Source organism: Mytilus californianus, unplaced genomic scaffold (genome assembly GCF_021869535.1).
Source record: "Mytilus californianus isolate M0D057914Y unplaced genomic scaffold, xbMytCali1.0.p SCAF_6, whole genome shotgun sequence".
NCBI lineage: Eukaryota > Metazoa > Mollusca > Bivalvia > Mytilida > Mytilidae > Mytilus > Mytilus californianus.
The window spans coordinates 94,163,604-94,186,419 of NW_026262712.1; the positions used below are offsets into that span (position 1 = coordinate 94,163,604).

General features: G+C 32.4%; 1 protein-coding gene across 2 annotated transcripts; it reads left to right on the top strand.

Annotated features, from left to right (window-relative positions):
- Window positions 1-21,286, top strand: LOC127705041 (uncharacterized). 2 transcript variants are annotated; one of them, XM_052209290.1, is made up of 13 exons: window positions 1-41; window positions 4,442-4,780; window positions 5,664-5,942; window positions 6,180-6,452; window positions 11,209-11,502; window positions 11,915-12,238; window positions 12,843-13,133; window positions 14,000-14,092; window positions 14,817-14,844; window positions 16,375-16,412; window positions 17,490-17,663; window positions 20,021-20,079; window positions 20,838-21,286. In XM_052209290.1, exons 3-13 carry the CDS (start codon window positions 5,717-5,719, stop codon window positions 21,042-21,044), a joined length of 2,007 nt encoding a protein of 668 aa, XP_052065250.1. In that variant the 5' UTR covers window positions 1-41; window positions 4,442-4,780; window positions 5,664-5,716; the 3' UTR covers window positions 21,045-21,286. The 2 variants fall into 2 exon arrangements, with proteins under 2 accessions (XP_052065250.1, XP_052065251.1); XM_052209291.1 differs by lacking the exons at window positions 1-41; window positions 4,442-4,780; window positions 5,664-5,942; window positions 6,180-6,452 and having other exon boundaries at window positions 11,148-11,502.
- Window positions 21,287-22,816: the final 1,530 nt, after the last annotated feature.

Below are 22,816 nucleotides of genomic sequence, written 5' to 3' on the forward strand. Positions count from 1 at the left end.
ACAGACTATTGTTTATCTGTTTTGTTTTGGGTTGTTATATTGTAAGTATTGTAATACTGTATGTGTTTAACTTAACTTGCTCGTCTTTGTACGATTGATTTTTCAAAATTTAAGAATAACAATTTAAAAAAAAAATAAAACTACAAAATATTAATCAAGCAAAATACTAAGAACAAATGAAAATTAAGTACTAAAAATGACAAACTTTCACAAAAGTAGCATTCAATCAACATTAGAAAATCCGAAAAATAAATAAGAAAAACTTGTAAAATATCACACCCCCTTTTTTTTTTATTTGAATCGATCTTAAAAAGACCAGTTCGCGTTTACATTTGCAACAGCTAGATAGATCTTATTCCGACTTAGTTGGACATAGTTTCGAATTGTCCGCAATTGATCTAATTATGCTAAACTATGGTAACGGCGTGGACGTTGTCTCTGATATGTTATCTGTTTGGACAAAAATGTCATTGTTGATGTTCGAACATACGTTTGTTTAATATATTATGAGGTACAGCAGGTGATAGTTTTAAATGTAGATATCTGAGGTAAAAACTATCGTATATCAATGGTACAATTAAAGTTTTAACAAATAATTACAATATTTACGGACGGAAATCTCATAACTTGAGATGAAAACAATCAAATAAAACTGGGAATAGTATCTCGTTGGTTTTTCCTTATAACATAATCAAATCCCTTGTCAACACGAGATTTAACGAGATTTGCGACGATTAAGAGAGAAAGATGTCAACGGCTGTGTGAATCTAGGAATATTTTTTATACGTTTTATTGGTAAGTATTAACATAAAAACAAAACATAATTTGTCATTCAGAATTACACATCAAAGCGAGATTTTCAGGTTCTGAAGTCACGGGTTATGGCGTTGTGAAATGGTAAGTAATTTATGGCCACCAAAGCCCAATTTTAGATTATTACCCCCTTTGCATGTTGGTACAATTCTGAAACAAAATATATGCTAATATGACGAAAATGAAACGACAAAGTTAAGATTTTGGGTTTTTTTTTTCTGTTGAAAGAAATCAATTTAATGACATTTCATCAAATAATACGAAATTAAATCGCATCATTTTACGTAGGTTTATGTACGAACTATTTTACAACACTTGTACTTGTTAACCTCGAAAAATCGAAATATATATAAAATTAAAGAAGAACGTGTGGTGTTTAACTGATCAAAGTTTTTTCTCTTACGAATACTGTAAGAATAAAGTAAATACACTGCGACATTTATTTGTGAGTTGACCATTCCAAATCTTAGACCCTATGCTACATGTATTAACAGTTGTCAGTTTACTTAGGTAAATATATTTAGAATATTGTAAAGTGCTCAAGGCTTAAATGATCTCTTAATTGGTTGTATTTAATAATGAGTTTCATTGTCAGTGCAATATTTATAATTAATGCATGACTTCCTTTTTAGGCATTTCATTTATGGATTAGTTTTAGTGATGTAAGGACTTTCTTATTATTTGGGAAATATTTTGAAAAAATGCGTTATACATATTAGGTAACACAACAGAACAAAGAAAATGTAGGAATTGTATATGTTTCCTGATTGTGAGTATGAATGTAAATCATGTAATATTTTAGTGGGGAATTATCCTTTTTTTAATTTACAGTTTAAATCAATTGATGCATTTAAACTAAATTTTATTTAACAGCCAATATTTTGGTCCGGCATTTTACATCAAATACTATTTCATTATGTCAGGGAAATATTCAAATAAAATGCCTTTAAAAGTTTTTGATATGTTCAAGACTTAAATCAAATTCTTGTTTCTTTTTTTTCTTTTTTTTATCGAAATATTGGAAATAACTATTCTTCCCAATCCAGTGATCAAACTTTTTGGAAAGCTAAAGATTAAGGTATTTTTTTTATTTTAAAGCTTGTTTTTTCTTTTTTTGCAAATGCTTTGATATAATAGTTTAATTATTTGGTAATTTGAAGTTATTAATATTTTCATATTAATATTCACAGTACCAATTTTACTGCACAGTAAACTTTAACTTATTTTGAGTTTTTTGTTTGTTTCACAATTCAACTTTTAGTCAGTTTCAATCACTGTGTGACAAATCCTTTCCATCTGATAAATGTGCTCCGGGGCAGTTGTAACTCATTTATAGAAACACTTTGTTTTGAACTGTAAATAGACCCACATAATAGGATAATCCCTTACTAAGAACATGATTTATATTCATTCTTCACAATTAAGAGGCATCAAATCCTACAATTTCATTGGTCGAGAGCACTTTGCTATATTCTAAGTATATGTAAGCGAATGATTATCCCTTTCTTCATGATTAAGTACGAGCGTTAGCGAGTACTTATCAAGATTCAAGATTCAAGATTCTTTATTTCTCAAACACCATATAGTTACAATGGTACAAAGAAGTTCATCAAAAGTTATAACATAACATAAACACACATGACAAGATGAGAAGAAAAAATAAAATAAAACAAAATAACACAGTAGTGGCGAAGAAGGAATTATCATTCTCTTACAAACTTAGAATATTGTAAAGTGCTCAAGGCTCAAATGATCTATTCAAGAATTAGTTTCAATTGTATGTGCAATGTTTATAATTGATGCATGACTTCCTTTTTGGGCATGTCATTTATAAAGTCGACTTGTCAGACAAATGGTGGTTTAGGTGTCTCGACAGAAATTGTTGCAAAATTTCATGTGATTACAACATAAACAACACATGAATATTATATACCGGGAAGTTTGTCTATCGGTCCAGTTATCTTTAGAGGTTGTCAGACATTAATACTGTCAGGAATTTTGATATGTCTGCGTTACTACAAAGAGAGGAATATTGTTGTGCACTAAAAATTACAAAGAGTTATCAGAAAGTTATGGCGACATGTTATATATAGTCCAATGCGCAAAAACATAAAAAAAATATGTTAGTATGTATACTTGACAATCCATCAGTAAAGTTAAATTCTACTAAGGAGACAAAGGAGAATTACTCACCAAGAATATTTTGATTATGGATTTTTATTTTGTTGTTTACTAAAATACTTTTGTCACTTGTTCTTAATTGTTCTTAATATCTAAGAAATGAAGAATATAAACTTACGATATTTCAAATGTTAGGCAAGAATATTTGTATTTGTTGTTAGTTTTTTAAAATGAACAATCAGAAGTCTTAGGAATGGTCTGTATTGGAGAACACCATACAAGTGTCTCAGAGAAATCACCATCCATCAAATTTAAAATATAACAAATAAAGCTGCAAATAAATTTAAAACAAAGATTAGAATGTATGTTTGTTATAAGGCAATTTTTAACAAACCTAATGAAGAAAATTTTTGATATGTCTGAAAATTAATTTTGTGCAATGTACATGGTTTGAAAATTTCTGTGCAAAAAGGGAGAAAAAGGTAAGTATCTAAAAAGATCTCACATGAATTAAATAAAAATTATAAACAATATCTGTTTACATGTTTTAGTTAAACTATTTGTCGGTTTATTATTATTAAGGTATTTGTTTTTGGTCAACTAAGTATGGTTTCTGCGTTTTAGTTCTTAATAGTAGAATATTAACTATTCCCCAAATTAGACACATGAGTGAAACTCGGATCCTGATATTTTTTATAAAAGTTGGTTGCATGATTGGTTTGCCCCATAGTAGAGAGGGGAAACACGCCAACCAATATTCAAATGGACAGAAGGAAATTTACAGTAATTGATAAAACAAATAAAAATGCATACATGCAAGTAGCATATGAAAAGTGTCTTGAAAGCACGAACAAGAGGCTCTCAAGAGCCGGAATCGCTCACCTGGTAAAATATATGCCATTTTGATATAATAAATCGATACGATTGTCGAGTGTCAAGTCCCGTCATTATATTATGTCCAATGATAAACATAATGAATTAAGGTATTGAAATGGCCATTACCCTATTCGAAATTATTTCCAAACTTGCATGTTTTCAGTTCTCGCCATCGTGCTCTTTGATTACTAGTAATCATTTATGTCTATTAATACCGTTTGTACAGGTAAATCTTGGTTTTATACCAGGGGCCTGGTTTCCGAAAGTATCGTGAGATATGCCATAAGATATATCTGTCAAAAGATGTGTCATAGATAATCTCCCTTCGGCGTCCGTCCGTTATACACGCCAAAAAGGTTTGCGTGTTTAATTCATGCTTATATGGCTTGTATCGCGCGGAAAATCATACACTGCAAATGACAGAGGTAGTTGTTGCCAGTTATCTCGATGGCCGTCATAGAACAACTCGTTATATTTACAAAGAATTTTCAAATAAAGTTAAGAGTTAGATTATATTTGTTATAAGACATATACATTTGAAATATGAGTGATCTTTAAGTGTTTCTGTCCTTAACGAATTGATCAGTCGCTTGAAAGCATGACCGATTACACTTTAAATTGTAATTTACAGGCAAATGTTTAAGACTTCTCCAGATAGATAAAATTTATGCAACAGTGGGATCTGTTGCAACGTTCAATTGTTCAAAAGAGGCTGTTACTGGAATCATTTGGGTGCGATTGGAAAATCGTGAACATAATATTCCTTTTACAATATACACAGACCGAAATATTATAAATTCTGACATCCAGAACCGGGACCGTATTCAGATCTTTGACAATAAAAACAGAGGAATATATCAGTTGAAAATATCGAATGTTTCAAAATATGACGATGGCAAATACAGATGCAGCTATCTACTGGATAACACAATTTATGAGTATGATGTAACATTAAAGATAACAATACTTAGTATGTTGATTATTTACCATCTTATCTAATAATTTCAAAATTATAAGATGATATTTCGTTGTATCTTTTTAAATCCAATTCCTAAAATGAGATCACAAATAATGTAAACAGAACTAAATGCATTAGATGCAAGCTACTCATATTTGAAGATATGAGCCGTCTACATCTGAATTACATAGAAGTAATAATTAATATTCTATTTTCTCTTGTTCTTAAAAGAGCAATTGGTTTTAATAAAACAGGAATAGTGTCATTTTCCAGATGCAGTGACACTTTTAGAAGATGTTTCATAGTTATGGATTTGGAATTATATCGTAATTGCGTTTATTTTTCTGACATCAAATTGATACATTATCACTGCTTTTGTATGGCAATATGAATCGCTGTACTATCTTGTCTTTTTCTGGTTTAAATGCCAAAACCTGAATTTTGTGCTGATAAATGATAACAATTCTATGTAAATTTACCAATTAAAGGTCAAAAGTTAATTTATCATAATAGTGTCTTTATTCGGATCACAAATTGGGAACATTTTATTTCCATTGGGCAACAAAGTTTAACAACAAGACACAATTGAACTATGTGATTTATTGAAAGACAAGTAACGCAGTTGCAAGGATGAGATGTAAGCGTGACTTGTCTCAAAGTGAACTTATTCATTGATGGTCGATAAAAACATAGCACAACCCACGCAGAAGTAATACAAACATATCACAGGCTATCGTGAATTTATTCCATTCTTTATAAAGAAAGAAAAAAAGGCATCCGTTAAGAATATGACTTATGTCATTTTGACCACCATTCAATATCTTTTTAAATTAAAATTTAACCTCTATAAAAAAAAAATTGCATCTGTCTGTTTAGAAGTTAAAATATTTTACAGGTCCTCCGTCCAATTTAAGATTTTTGAACAACGACAAAGGTTTTATATCCGGCATGGAAGGACATAACGTTACAATAAGCTGCTATGTTGACAGTGGAGTTCCACCAGAAACATTATATATGCAATCAACCAACGGATTATCTAAAGGAGGAGGATCTGGAAACATTAATCATTCTTTAGTTCTCAATAGGTCGATGAATGGCATCAGTTTCACTTGCAAAGCAAAAAGCAACCAACTGGTTGCTCCACTGGTTTCACACATACAACTGCTTATTAAATGTATGTACACATAGAAGAATATTTTTTGCACGAAGAAATGTATTTGACAATCAAGTAGAAATTAATTGTTTTTTTTCGGTGAATTTTTTCCTTCATATTTAGTTAAGAAACATTTTTTCATTTCTTATTTTTGAATGTAGTCTTTTAAAGAAAATTCGAATACAAACTATTGAATTAAGCCTTTCCAAAGAATATAAATAGTTGTACGCCCCTAACAACACGAACAACTCGTTGTAGATAATCCAACTGTACATATAGAAGAGGGCTCACAGCTAACTCTTAAAGAAGGAGATAATTTAGTTTTGACATGCAATTTCTCTTGTTACCCTGATCTACAAAGCCTAGCATGGAAACATATGATTTATATTATGGATGAAAGGAATATTATATACGGAAGTACAAGAAGGTTAGAGATATCCCAAGTGACGAAAAGCCACTCTGGTACATTTATTTGTAAGGTAATAAATGAGGTAGGGGCTGGATATGCTAAAATCAACATAACAGTTCAGTGTAAGTATATTATTAATGTCATTATGAATAAAAAGAGATGTAAAGGTTATACGTCAACGAGATAGCAACCTTGCAATACAGATAACCAACAGCCATCTAGAGGTCAACATATGATTTGTTATAATAGAATGGAGTTTTGAAAATTTGTCCCTGAATGCTCAGTATCGAAAAAGTTAGTATTCATTGTATTGATATAGTCATATTTAAGATATAAGCTTTAAATTCAAACGCAATTTGAAAATTTGGTATTTTTAACAAATCTATAATTTTCTAAGCTCGATATTCTCGATCCTTGTCATATATCTTGGGTTTATTCCTTGACCGTTTACCAAAAGGCTCTTTTATTTGTGTGTGAGCTAGCACTTTCAAAATCCAGATTACCATATATAAATTGTTGTTTAAAGTCCATTGGTGGCAAATATTTCATGCATGTTCAGGACGAGAACAAATTAACAATAGATATAAAATGTAGGTCCTGTAAAAAGGCTCGACCGGGATGAAGGGCGGAAAAGTTAGACTGCCACTGGAAAATGAGGGTTTATTGGATAAAGACAGAAATTGAGCCTTGCAACAGGTTACCTAAGGACCCCTTATGTTGCAAAAGTTCTTTATGTGCATAATGTGTGACACTCTCTCTATAAGAGGCATTCCCATTCTGACCGGACGTGGCTGCGAACTTATACATCCCGCACAACCAAACGGACGCCCCACTTTGGCAAGGGTATTTCTGTCGGTCGGAAGAAGACCAAGTTACCATATTTCTATTCCCCAGTCACCCTTGGAGTAAAATAAAATTTATAAGAAGATGTGGTATGATTGCCAAAGAAACAACTTTCTACCAAAATATCAATTGACGTAAAAGTGAGCACCTATAGGTCACCATACCGCCTTCAACAATGAACAAAACCCATACCGCATAGCAAGCTTTAAAAGGCAGCGACATGATAAATGAAAACTATTCAAACGAGGATACTAAAGGCCTGGTTTATGTACAAAACAATAAACGAAAAACTCTACACAATAAATTACGACAAAAGGGACGATTTCGTTCGCTATTGTTAATTTTCCTTTTTTGGACGGTGATGTTCCTTTGGCACCGTCTTACGGTGTTTATATATCACAACTCGTTCGCTATGCCCGTGTCTGTAGTGACGTTTTGGATTTCAATGAACGTAATCTATGTATTACTGGTGAATTATTAAGTCAAGGATTTCGTTACCAAAATTACTTAAAATCTTTACTTAATTCTTCCCTAGATACAAATATTTGGTTTGGAAGTTTCGCTATTCCTGTAGAAAATTTATTTCAAACGGGATAGCCCATCTTAATTTTTACGGAGATGTTATTTACCGAGCCCGGAAATTTAGATATGATCCGGATAAACATGTCGATCTTTTATATGCGACTGTCATACAAGTGAGAGGTTTAGCTAGCTATAAAACCAGATTTAATCCACAATTTTCTACATAAGGAAATGCCTGTACCAAGTCAGTTTTCCATTCGTTTGATTGTTTGCGCTTTTGATTTTGCCATTTGTTCAGGGATTTCCGTTCTGAATTGTCCTTGGAGTTCGGTAATTATGTTATTTCACTTTTTAGATATACTTATTCTAAAAGGTTACCAATTCAACTCTGTATTTAGATCTTTGACTATTGTTTTATTGGTATAGATATTGATTTTGTTATCAGTAAATTAAAATCAAACTAAATATTATTGTTATATTCATGTATAGAAATAAGAAGATGTGGTATGAGTGCCAATGAGACAACTCTCCATCCAAGTCACAATGTGTTAAAAGTAAACAATTATAGGTCAAAGTACGGCCTTCAACACGGAGCCTTGGCTCACACCGAACAGCAAGCAAGCTATAAAGGGCCCCAAAATGACTAGTGTAAAACAATTAAAACAGGAAAACCAACGGTCTAAGCTATATAAAAAACGAGAAACGAGAAACATTTATGAACCACATCAACAAATGACAACCACTGAACAACAGGTTCCTGACTTAGGACAGGTGCAAACAAATACAGCGGGTTTTGACTAGTTTGTTGGCGCCAAACCCTCCTCCTGACCTGGAACAGTGGTGTAACGGAATAACACATGAACAAACTATGCAAAATAATAAACGAAAAACAAATATGAGAAACAGCGCAAAACGATAACCACTCATTTACAGGCTCCTGACTTGGGACAGGCACATATAGAATGTGGCGGGGTTAAACGTTTTAATAGGCGCCAATCTTCACCCTAACCTGAAATAGTAGTGTAAAATTTCAACATAGAAAGACACACTATAAAATATGCACATTCATGGCTCTTACAATCTGTCGATACCTGTATCTTGGCATTGCACAAGGTTATGTTTTTCTCTAACTGTTAATGACGTCTTTCCACTAAATCCATTGGATGTTGGTTGTGTACTGATTGATATTTTAGTATTAGATGCATGCTTTTTTTCATAAGTTGTTATTGACTTTGAACTAGCAGTCAGTAACTGCGAGTACTCTTATGTCTGTTCTTGGTGTCTTTTTTATTGTTGGGATGTATAAGTACCCTGCAATGCCCGGTCTGTGTTTTTGTTAGATGTTGTTGTGCTTTGTATCGATCTGAAGAGTTAAGCCTTTTTCAACTGATTTTTAGTTTGTTCTTATGTTGTACTGTTACACCACTGTCCAAGGTTAGGGAGAGGGTTTGGCGCCAGCAAACTAGTTTAACCCCGCTACATTCTGTATGTGCCTGTCCAAAGTCAGGAGCCTGTAATTCAGTGGTTGTCGTTTGTTGCTGTATATCATATTTGTTTTTCGTTCATTGTTTTGTACATAAATCGGGACATTAGTTTTCTTGTTTGAATTGTTTTACATTGTCATTTCGGGGCCTTTTATAGCTGACTATACGGTATGGGTTTTGCTCATTGTTGAAGGCCGTACGGTGAACTATAGTTGTTAACTTATATGACAGTTGGTCTCTGGTGGAGAGTTATCTTATTGGCAATCATACCACATCTTCTTATTTTTATATATAAAAATTCGTAAGGGTTCCGCAGAGTGAATGTAATGTTTCCTGGCAGAAAAACTAAGTCCATTTATAAGTAAAATACGGAAAAACAGGATTTTTTTTTTTTGCAAAATTGACTTCTGGATACTATCTTATGATCATAAACAAGCTTCTGTCCAAATTTGGTAGAAATCCAGGATAGTTTAAGAAAGTTATTAAAATTTCAAAAAACTTTAACCACAGAGTGAATATTAGTGGACGCCGCAGACGACGGCGACGACGACGACGCCGACGGAATGTAGGATCGCTATGTCTCGCTTTTTCGACAAAAGTCGAAGGCTCGACAAAAATCAGTTGAAAAATGGTAGACTCGTCAAGCTTGTGTCCGTCTTTTCTTAGGATAGGACATTACAACACAATTTTCCTTATCCTTCTATTTGTAAGCACTACGTAACAACTCTGATTTACCGTGTCCGTCTAGTCATGAACTAGCATTTTAATAATCAGATTTACTATTCCTAGTCGTGACCTACCACAATACAAATCCGATATAACGTGACTAGTTGCGATCGGAGCTAGCACATTAAAAACCAGAATTACTATGTCCTTCTAGTCATGAGCTAGCACGTGGCAAATCTGATTTACCGTGTCGGTATTGTCGAGAGCTAGCACGTGAAAAAACTGATTCAAGGAATCAATATAGTCGTGAGCTAGCACGTTACATATCAAATTAACACTTTCCGTCTTCTTTTGAACTTGAACTTTGCTGTCCGAATTACCATAGCAGTCAACTCGTGAGCTATTACTTCAAAATTCGAGTTACAGTGTTAGTCTAATCGCTATCAAGTACATTCCAAATCAGATGTATCGTGTTGGTGTAGTCTTGAGCTAGCACGTTATCAATCCGATTAATGGTGCTAGTCTTGTCGTGAGCAAGTATATAACAAATCTGACCCAGCACGTAACAAATTTGATTTACCATGTCAGTGCAGTCTTTAGCCAGCACTTTATAAATCCGATTTACCATGTCAGTGCAGTCTTGAGAAACCACTTAACAAATTCGATTTACCATGTCAGTGCAGCCATGAGTCATCACTTAACAAATCTGATTTAGCATTTCAGTGCAGTCTTGAGCAAGCACTTTACAAATCTGATTTAGCATGCCAGTGCAGACTTGAACTAGCACGTGTCAATTCCGATTTACCGTGTCAGTGCTGTCTTGAGCAAGCACTTTACAAATCCGATTTAGCATTTTAGTATAGTCGTGAACTAGCACAATACTTATACAAGAGGTTTACCCCATCCGTCTAGTTTTGAGCTTGCACTTTGCAATCTGATTAACCATGTTTGTCTAATTGTGAGCTAGTTTATTCCAAATCAGATTTTGTCGTTTCAGTGTGGTCGTCAGCTAGTACGTTTAATATATGACATACCTTAACCCTAGTCCAGACCTCTCACAAGTTAAAAATCCGATTTACCGTGTCAGTATAGTCGTAAGCTAGTACAGTACAATTCTGACTTACCGTGTCCGTGAGGTAAGACGTTATAAATCCGACTCACCTTTCAGTGTAGTCGTGAACTAGCACGTTATAGTAAAGATTTTTCGTGAAACTGGTCGTGATCTTGCAAGTTACAGATCCGATTTACCATGTCAGTGTAGTCGTGAGCTAGAACGTTATATAAATTCGTCAGTGTAAAATCTGATTTTAAGAAATAAAAAGTCATTGCATAAAAATTAATATGATGTACCTTTATATTTTAGATCCACCATTAGTAAATATTAAAGTAACACAAATTGCAAATCATGTTAAGCTAGATTGCATTCCACAAGGGGTACCAGATATATATACTTTCGAACCATGGGAACATACTACGGCAGGTGGTCAACACATCAGATTTTTAATTGGATATCAAAATGGAACTTTGGTCTTAAATGAGACAAAATCCGAAAATACATTACAAGACACGGGAATTTATATTTGCTCAGTTAGAAATGGCATCAGCGATAGTAATGGCAGATTTAATCAAACAGGACATGTACCAGTCAATAGAAACGGTAAAATACGCTAAACTATGACAAAGTAGGCTATGGACACGACAAATACGATCACATTTATCGCGTTAAAGATGAGCATACACACACTTAGTATTTAGATGATAGATATCCTACAAGTTTATCCTTCGCCTCTCTTTTACATTTTTCTTAAATCAGTGTTAGTAACATTTTCGAGGAAAAGTATTGAATACTGTTGACGCTGTTGACGAAGTATATTGTAAACGGTTTTTATTCATATAGTTATAAGAGTATGATGAAAACGATTGGCCAAAATAAAGCGTTTTTGGTTTAAATGCTACATTTTATGATCAGTAACATTATATAAATATATATAAGAAATCAATGAAATGGTTTAAGTAATGGTTAAAAAAGGGTTAGTTAAAGTTTGACTCGAACTGACTATATTTTTTAGGATATCCAATCTTTGGAAATAAGAATCGAGCGTCACAATTTGGAACTTTTGGACACGCAACCACTTTAAACTTTGATGTGTACAGATTGGAGGCAGAGGATTTGATTATAAAAGATAAACTGAATCGAAAATGCGATTTTGGCAGTCAAATAAAGATAAAAGTAAACATATCTGTTGTATTTCATGGAACCGAAGTTGACGTTGAAGGTTTAAACATAAAAATAAAGACTCAACCATTAACAGGAGAAGATTTTGGAAATTATACAGTGACTGCTCTAAGTCGTTTTGGGAACAGCACTTATCATTTTACCTTGCAATCAGCAAGTAAGCCAATATTGGTCTTTTATATTTGTTAATTTTGAACTGAATATTGAATACTGAATTAATCAAAATTTTGTATCAGTAAAGCTTAGGTCGTGGATGATACTAAATTTTGTCAAAAACTATGATTAAAATGTTAATTTTAGGTCAATTAGGTTCGTTTATTTCAACATTTTATGACTTTTATTTGACACCATCACCAACATTTCTTTAATGAAGTGTTCAGATAATATTATCATATTCATTTATGTATAAAACTGACATTATTTCGAAATAATTGAAGAATTTCTTCATTTTTTGCAATTTAAGAGGCCAGACAACGGATCATTTCATACCTCCTCCTGGATAAAGTATTTAAAACTGACGAAAATAATGCACCTACTTTTTCAAAAGCAAAATCATCACATGTACTCTATCTTTTGACAATTCTATTTTGAAATAATACACATTAAACCGATTTAAATACAATTTGAACATAATAGGGAAACTTTCCAATGGGTACTACGTACAGCTTTCGAAAGATAATACTTTTATTGTGTTTCAATTTGAAGGTTATATTATCAACAAGGACGGTACTTCATAAAGTTATTTACATTAATTTCTTTAGCTTCGCCATTGAGTCCACACAACGTGACTTTGACAACAGCAGCTACAAAGATATGTGTAAGCTGGAGCAGAAACTTTGATGGCGGCTATCAACAAGAATTCTTTATACTATTGTTAACAACAGATCTGGTTCAATTGAAAAAATATGGACCTTTAAAAGACACAATGCAGAGACAACAATCGTTTACACTGAATTCGGTGGAAGCAGGAATTACATATTATATACGAATGTTCTCGAAAAATAAAATTGGTCATAGTAATTTGACTGAAGTTTCTAAAGTAACGACAATGGGTAAGACCTTTATTCCCGAATGTGTCCCCTGGTTTATTTTCCCTTACAGTTTTTTTTTTCTGCCATCTGTTTTTCTTGGCAATTAAAAGTTTTACAATCAAATGTCAATTGCGATGTCTAAGGTTAACAGTTTGCAAAAACAAAACAATAGAAATCATTCAAAACCCGTCTCCACTTTTGTCTGTTTTCTTTTATATTATCTTATTTTATAATCATAATAAGATATTTATAATTCTATAAAGAAAAATATGCGTTTTGGTACTGAATGATTAAAGAAAACTCACCAGGCTTATATGTTGGTAGGCAAAACGTGCATGTCGTGTACACAAGATTCATAAATGGTGATCGATTCAAAAACAGTAGGAAGGCCAAGTACAAAATTTGCCAACACTGAACACAGTTCATAGTTACTCTTTTTTATCATTGTTTACCGGTAATTATAAATCATATTATTTTCAAATTCTCGCTTTACATTCATTTAGACTCCATATTTGACAAAACACCGTTTCATATATTTGCTTTTATCGATTTATGTGTAAAAAGAACAATACGGGGTAAACACAAACTAACCTTCACGCCAATCCGTTGCCTTAGCTCATTAAAAATCACAGCGAGGCCTTCAAATGCAAAATTATTTGATACATTGAAGTACAAATTTAAAGAAAAACTCATTATCCTGATTTATTGAATGGCACTTTTAAAAAAAACCCATTAACATTGAATATATGTTTTCAAAGTATACTTTCTGGTGTTTGTGTGTGTGTATGGGGAGAATGGGATCAAACATATTGATTTATTGCTTACCTACTTTTATTCAATTTATATGAAGAGGTTCACCAATACCATAAAAAAAAATTGTTTTACAGACACCTTCAGGGTCCCTAGTGAATATGTTTTGACCTCTATGTCTGCAGTTTGTATACTGACTATTGTCGCCGTGGGAGTTTTTTACAAGATTTGTAAGTTGTTTTTATTCGAAATGAATGTTCATTTCCCGTGTACTTTATTCTGAGCTCTATTGGTTTTGGCTCTAGTATTTCATTATAAACTTAACGCCTATTACTATATATTTTGAAAGTGCTTCATTCACCAATATTTGTCTAAATATTGATGATGCTAAATACTCAGTTCTAAATTTATTCTTTGATTATATACTGGGAGTATTAAACCTGTATAAGAATACAATATGAAAAACCCGTCAATAGGACAAGTAAAAATGTTCATTTTAAGATTAACTATGAAGTATTGGTATGCCAGCCGTACTTTTCGTTTACATGAGACTCATCAATGGCTGTCGAATCAAACACCTAATCTTTTGACCCACATTGGCAAAGAAAGACGTAGAAGTCGCAATGCAATCTCGTACTTAATTTTGAGTACAGAAAAAAAAAGAAATCCTTTACTTTGATATGTATTTGCTAATGCAAAAAGTATTGCAACAATAATTATATCTTCAATCCGTCCCTCCTTATAAAGACGATTTGCAGAACTTTTCATTTTAGAATAAGAATATAAGTACTAAGGAACCTGTATTGAACATTAAAGAGAATAGAATAAAATAATGTTTATAGCTAATAACAGCGCCAAACATTGACTTAAATAATAACATTAATTACAATGATTCTTTATGATAATCAGAGATGTTCTTGAATGTTTAACAGTACATTTTGACACATATTTCAGGGAAAGCCAAACGGAATTCATATCATGAGTAAGTATTCGTCTGTATTAAGCCACATAATCAAAAACGATCGTAGAACATTTACCTTGGGCTTTTCCTACATTTGAGTTTCTAAAGTTAAAGCGTGATAAACAGTTTCGAACTCAGCAATGGGAAATTCGGCATATTTCTCCTACTGTGGAATTATATCAATGCTTATGATACTCTGATCCTGAAGAACCAGTTATTTTGATATCAAATTTGCAATGTTACATATTGCATACAGTCTTCAGTTTCGATTTAAATCATAAATGCATTGGTCTCTTTTATTCACAGGCTTTTCATTAAAATATCACACTTGCTGCTACATTATATTCAATTCATATGAAATAGAGTAATCATAAAGTCATTGAATGTATCTTAAATATACAAACTAGTAACTAGTTGGTCCTAAAAAAACGACGAACAAATAAATTTTACGCCATTTCACCGCTACGGCGTTACGTTGGTTTCGACTACAAGTATTTTTTTCTATAAAGACCTCAACTTTGAATGACGTACCGTAACAAAATTGGTTAATTCATAATTATTTTGCATGATGTAAAGGAACGTATTGATTTCAAGAACAATCTTGCATATCGGATTTGAAAAAGGGAAACAATACCAAATACCAAATTGAAGGAAACGAGGAACGAATAAATATCTGGCATGACACTACTACAAAGAAAACTGAAGATTGAGCAGTAAGAAACATCACCAAATAATGACATATAAACACGTTTAACCCCGACACATTCTTTATGTGCCTGTCCCAAGTCAGGAGCCTGTAGTTCAGTGGTTCATATCTGTCAGATTTGTTTTTCGTAAATTGTTTTGTTATAAGTTAGGCCGTTAGATTTCTAAATTGAATTATTTCATATTTTTCATGTCGTGGCCTTTTATAGCCGACTATACAGTATGGGTTTTTCTCATTGTTGAAGGCCGTACGGTTGTCTATAATTGCTTACACCCACTTCTTTTGAACTTTGGTGGATAGTTGTCTCATTGGCAATCATACCACATCTACTTATTTTTATATATTAAATATTTGTTTAAATTTTGTTAAATATTTCTTCAAATATACAAGGTTTCTAATCTTGTACGGCAGTTTCGTCTACAAAAGACTCATCAGTTACGTTCAAATCAAACAAAATTTAATACCAAATAAATACGAAGTTTAAAAGCATTGAGGACAAAAAATTCCGATAGTTTTGTTTCAAACAGCTAAGGCAATCTATTTCTGGGAAGAAAATCCTTAGTATTTTGAATACGCCATCGTAAAAAAACTTCGTCATTGCAAATATTCATCACTGGACTGACATTGTATCAATCGAACTTTATTATCTGCTTGTATAATGGTATTGATGTATTCCAAACGTTTAAAAACTTCTCTGTTGATAAATTTAGATTTTATAAATAAATTTCCAAACATATCACCTTATCAATGCAACCTTTGTATCCATTGCGCATGCACAAAGTCGTTTCAATCTGTTATTGATTTTGATTTCGATTCTAATTTATTTACATACATTTTCTTGCTAGAGACGATGACGCAGTGATTCAACCATTGGGAAATCAATGTAGGTACATTTTCATAAAGGAGTAGGCCCTGTAAGACCCCTTTTTGGCCCCAAAATATAAACTTTTAGCTATTTATTGGAAAGTAGAGTAATGTTGTTACACAAATATGGGCTCTTTTTGATAATACAATGCACATGCATTAGGTACTAGCATAGTTGATTCATGCAAAATTACTGAAATCTTCACAATTTTAGCATTTGTGCTAATTTTCAAACTGTTTTTGTCAAAAATAGAAATGGCCGCACTTGTGTTCAGTCTTAATATTCAAATATATGTTGTATTTGATGATAATACATAACATATATAAAGGTTAGGACTGAACATAAATGCGGCCACTTCCATTTTAGACAAAAACTATCTGAAAAGTTGTGTTTTGTGGCATATTTGAGAGATTCTTCATATTTAAGCTTGAATTTGAGCGTCTTTAATGACCAAACCAGTTCAAATCTTTTACATAAACTAATTGAATCGACTGAGTTAGACACGTAAGTGTTTAATAAATGTCAAAAATCTTTCATCAGATGTACTTCAAATTTTAGGCCAAAATTAGCCCTTACCGGACCTTCTACTTTGATGAATCAAATCTTTGTCATTTGAAAATTGATTGGAGTTCCTGTATTTTTCAATAGTTACAATCGACAAATTTGAACTGTATGCTGATGAGAGTAGCTAATGATAACAGCAAACGTACAAACTGTCGAAAATCTAAAATGCATTAATATACTTTAATCGATACTTTCGTATAATAACTCATCAAAGCTACCAGGATTATGATTTTGAAGGCAAGACGCGCGTTTCGTCTACTAAAGTATTATGAGTAACGAAAGGTCAAATCAAATACGAAGTTGAGGAGCACTGAAAACCAAATATTCCGAAAAGCCGTGTCAAATAAAGCTAAGACAATCTATTAACGTTTGGTTTACTGACATAGTAATGTACACACGATATCACTACATCTATATTTTCATAAAAAAGTATATTGAATGTTATTTTAGCATTCTTAAGTCGTTGCAATGGATAGCTTTTAACTTTAATATGATACAATTTTTAATATTTGAATTACAATTTATGTCTAGATCATGTTGATAATGTACTCTACCAATCACAAGAGGAAATTAATTTATCAGGAGGGGGAGGAGGAGATGGATATTCCAAGATTGACCGAAGTGACGCCATATTACCATATGGTGCTGTTGTTTCGTATTCAGCACAATGCTCAAGTAGTGATGACGGAGAGGACTATGAAAACGGTAATGTATATTTTTTTTACACAATCGTGATTCCATTATTTAGATCTTGTAAATATAGGTGATGAGATGGGTTGCGTGAATGAGACCACAATATAAGAAGACAATTAACATAGAAAAGACATATAAAGGCCATCATAGTTTGTAACGATTAAGAAGCATATACAATGTAGGTGTAACTTAAAATCACGAAGAGTTCAGAAAAGGTTTTAATAATTAAGACATTGTAATTAAAGACCTTATATCAACACAATTTTGTAAAGGACATAATAACAACGATATAAAAAAGATAACTGATGACGGGGTTGCTGACTTAAGCTTCCTCAGCCTTCATTTTGTATATACTGTATAAATAAGTGAGAATATATTAAGTTCAAGAATAAACGTGCGTTAAAAATCAGTCTAAACCTCGAAGTCTTCTACATTCAAGGCCGTTTTCTCAACAGTAAGTCGAATAGTAGACAATAATATCGTTACAAAATCTCAACATAAGGCTTCAATAGAAACTTCTTGTGCACTTTGAATACACTTACTCTTAATGGTTATGAATTTAACACTGTAGAAAAATCTTTCATTAATGTCTTTATCGGTACTTACATTGATTTTGGTATTGAAATATTCAAACATATTTAAATGTGTATTGCTATAGTTATGAACACTTATGGTCCTATATCCTGTCGGTACTCATATTTTGGCAATGCCCAAGTTAAGGTCGTGGTTTTCGCAGACTGTTTACAACGTCTTTAAACTAAATATGCTAGATGTGTACTGATTGTTATCTAGTGTCTGGGAGCACATTTATCAGTTGTTTTACATTTGAGCTAGCTTTAATTCTGTACGTGCCTGTGCCATGTAGCGAGCTTGTATATCAGTGGTTGTCATTGGTTGCTGTTTGTCATATTCATTTTCGTTTTTATTGTTTTATAATAAACAGCCCAGTCCGTTGGTTTTCTCGTTTGAATTGTTCGACATTTTGAGCCTTAGATATTACTAAACGGTAATTGTTTTGTTCATTGATGAACGTCGGACGGTAACATATAATTGATTACATGAATATCAATTGGTCTCTGTTGGAAAGTTGATAATACAAAATACAAAAATAAAATATGGGATTATTTCTGGTAACGGGGCATTAGAATTTCACCTTAGGTAAAGTTCATGAAAAGATTATCAGTCTTATGATCGTCTTGATGAGTATCTAGCAACCATATAATCTTTGAAGAACACGAACAACAGTCATTGCATAAACATGTGACAAATTTCCATCAATTTTCTAGAAAACGCGCAGACCTTTTATGCTTTAGGAAATACCATTTAACTATACTTGCCTAGAATCAAGTACACATGTGATTTCCTTTATCTTATCTTATACAGTCTTATTTAGGTTTTCGACCTATTTTTTTCCAAGAGTAAATGTTTTGCAAACTAAGGTAAAGATTTGTTACTTTTCTTTCATAAGTGAACAACATGAGTGTTCCAAGTTTAGTTTCCATATCACATTTATAAATTCAAATAGGTTGCATGTCAATCATATAATTTAAATATAAATAGAAGATGTGGTATGATTGCCAATGAGACAACTCTCCACAAAAGACCAAATGACACAGAAATTAACAACTATAGGTCACCGTACGGCCTTCAACAATGAGCAAAGCCCATACCGCATAGTCAGCTATAAAAGGCCCCGAAATGAAAAACGTAAAACAATTAAAACGGAATAATTTATGTACAAAATAATGAACGAGAAACAAATATGTAACACAGCAACAAACGACAACCACCGAATTACAGGTTCCTGACTTGAGACAGGCACATACCGAATGTGGCGGGGTTAAACTAGTTTGAAGGCGCCAACCCTCCCCTAACCTGGGACAGTGGTGTAACAGTACAAGATAAGAACAAACTATACAAATCAGTTGAAAAGGGCTTAACTATTCCGATGGATACAAATAGAAATACATCTAACAAAAACACAAAGTGAACGTGGACGGGTACTTGTACATCCCAACAACAAAAAGACACTAAGTACAGATCTGAGAGTACTCGCAGTTACTGACAGCTAGTTCAAATCCAAAAACAACTAATTAAAAAAAATCATGCATCTAAGACCAAATTATCAATCAGTACACATCCAACATTCAATGGATTTAGTGTAAAGACGTCATAAACAGTTAGAGAAAAACATGACCTTGTACATTGAACGCATGTGTTTAATGTTGAAAGCGTTGGAAATAGATTCTGTATTTTCGGAAGAAAGATCGTGCTTTTATTTACTGTAAGAATGTGTGTAGGGAACTAGTTACGCCATCGATGTTGAATATGATAAAATAAGTTTTCATTGTTCATATTTCTCCAAACAGTGACAGGCAAAAGTGGAAAGCTACTGAATGAAGGAGAACGCAATGCCATCTCAATAAAGGTATGAGTTTTTAATTGGCATACAGTATAAAGATTAATGATTGACATTCACACAATCAATTTATAAAATTTTTAATGTTCAAACATTATCGTCTAAAGCCAAATAAAACTGAAATCAGATATTTTCGTAGAGTAGAACAATTAGTACATATTAGAATCATTCCGGTGAAAAACTGTGTTATATTATGTCCGTACTTGAAGCTATGAAGATCAGTTTGTTATTTGTTTACCTGTTAACAAAACTAGAAGGAGGTGAACTCTTTCTTCTGTTTCTTTACACAATGGTAGAGCGATAAATTTTGTTTAAAGTTTTGGAGAAACGTCTCTTGATGTAGTAGAATTTAAAAGTAACATAAATGTGATGCGAATTTAACATGTCCACAATTTTTAGGCTTTTCCTTATTTTGTTTGAGAGTCATTCTGATAAGGGGATATTTACATACAAATGAACCTAATCAACATATTGTTTGGTTTGGTAAGTGTTCAAGCTTCTGTATTTCCTGTTCCTCTCTTTTCTATACAGTTACACAGTTACGAGCAATGTTGAAGTACGTGAAGTACAATCATGTATCAAACTGTGTTTGCCTGTTTAATCATCAATAACAAATAAAGAAACGTGGAATACATTAGACAAATAAATTTACACTACAGTTGAGTAGCAACATATAACGATACCAAATAACCAAATGAGTTAAAGTATTGTTTGATTTGATGTAAACAGTTTTCTTATCGATAAAACGTTTGTTACTTTTTTTTCAGGATGACCATGTTCTTAACTATTCTGAGGTTGTCTTCAGTCCTTGTGAAAGTTCAAGATTTGTGATTCATGGATCCAATAATAAAACTGTTTACGCTGATGTTGACCTGTCACTCAAAGCTGTAGCTTTACCATACACAGACGATGAGTCAAGTGATGACGCTAGTGATTTTGATGATGTCGTATCATGGGTTAAAACAAATGGTTAAAATTTAAATGCTGCAAAACTGCAATTATAATTTACAAATACACTTTTTATGTCTTTGATTATAGATCTTAAAGTTCCCAAGTGATATCTCATTGCAAATCAATTGCTTGTGATTTTTCATCTAGTCCACGCATGAAATATGTTTATTGATTGTTAAAAATTTTGACATCTTTTTAACATGTAGGCTTAGTCTTATACATTGATACTATAATAAAAAATCAAGAATCAAATGGCTGGACACCATCCTTGTTGTCAATTTTATTATTACCGGTCTGTCATTCTTGCGTTGACATTTTTCTTTTATTATGAATTTGGAATACTGTGAATTCATTTATTTTCGTGTGTTCCAATTTCTAATTGATTGAGAAAAAATGCTTCCTTTTGGGAACGTGGTTTTGGTCAATTCGGAATACAAGCATATAGGACATTTGTATTTGACTGAACACTTGAATTCTTGGTTCTCCTATACGCACGAAATTCACGAGGAGTAGAACCCAACTAAAAGTTATGAACCAACAGTAGTGTAATGGGTGATGCACTCATTGTCAGAGATGGTGATCTTATTGAGAAACCGGGTCTCAATGCGTTTCATGTGATTCCGTATATTTTCAGTACTATGCATGTGCTTTTTATACTGGATTTATGAGATATTCATTGAATATTTCAATCAATCGGCCTTACACATATAATTTAACTGCAAAGTGCTTGTTATGTTAATTGTATTAATATTGATATAAATTGAATACGATGTGTCAAGGAAGGGAAATGGATAAACAAGATTTAATATTATTCTACTGGAAGCTAAATATTTTTTAGAACGTCATTATTTTATATTTGTTGTGTCATCAATATATCAAACTACTGCAATTCAATCTTCGTAATTTTCTCTGATATGTCAGTTTAGAATGCAGCAATGAAGCCCATTCTAGATATTTTACAGTTTATTCTAATGATGCTTTCTTGTTACGCCAATATCCAGGTGTAATACTACCAAATCATAGTATATTACATACGATTTCATACGAAAAAGGGTCGAAAAACAATATTCCCTTGAATTTGTCAGTTGAAGGAAGTTAAAGGGATAGTTCGCAAAAAAATAAAAAAATTGATATTATGTTCATTAAGTATAAAAAGCCCAAATTCATAAATATTAACGTTTTATTCTACTAGATAAGATATCACCATCACTATCAATTCTCTACACTCGCCATTCTCTTTCTGTTAATCCATTCAAAATGACAACATTCACACCTGTAACAGCTAGTGTACGCTTGAGGCTAAGTTGCTCTCAGGTTAAAATCAAACAAATTGTTTTTCAAAATGCTCGTCTATTCGAGAAATAAACGATGCCTTTCCGAAATAATAGACAAATTATATCCACACAGACTTTGCGTTGAAATTGATGTCAAAATAATTAAGGTAAATAAAAACAAAAATATTTCCAGTTCAATATAAGTTAATAATTTGTGTTCAGTAAATATCTCCGGAAAACAATCATAACTATATATAAATAAAATAAGATCGAATATATATATATACCGAACCCATAAGATTTTTTATTTATATCAATGTAAAACGTTACACGTGTGTTCATTTTCTTTCATTCTTATTTTTTGGTTATAAGCTACGAGAAACGGTCATCTGCGCGCTTTAAATTACTAAAAAATTCGACAAGCGATTAAGACTTGAACTGATTTTAATTTCCTATCCAGCATTCAAAATCGTCACAACCCGATGACGTATGTCAACCAAAAACGTTACAAATATTCGATT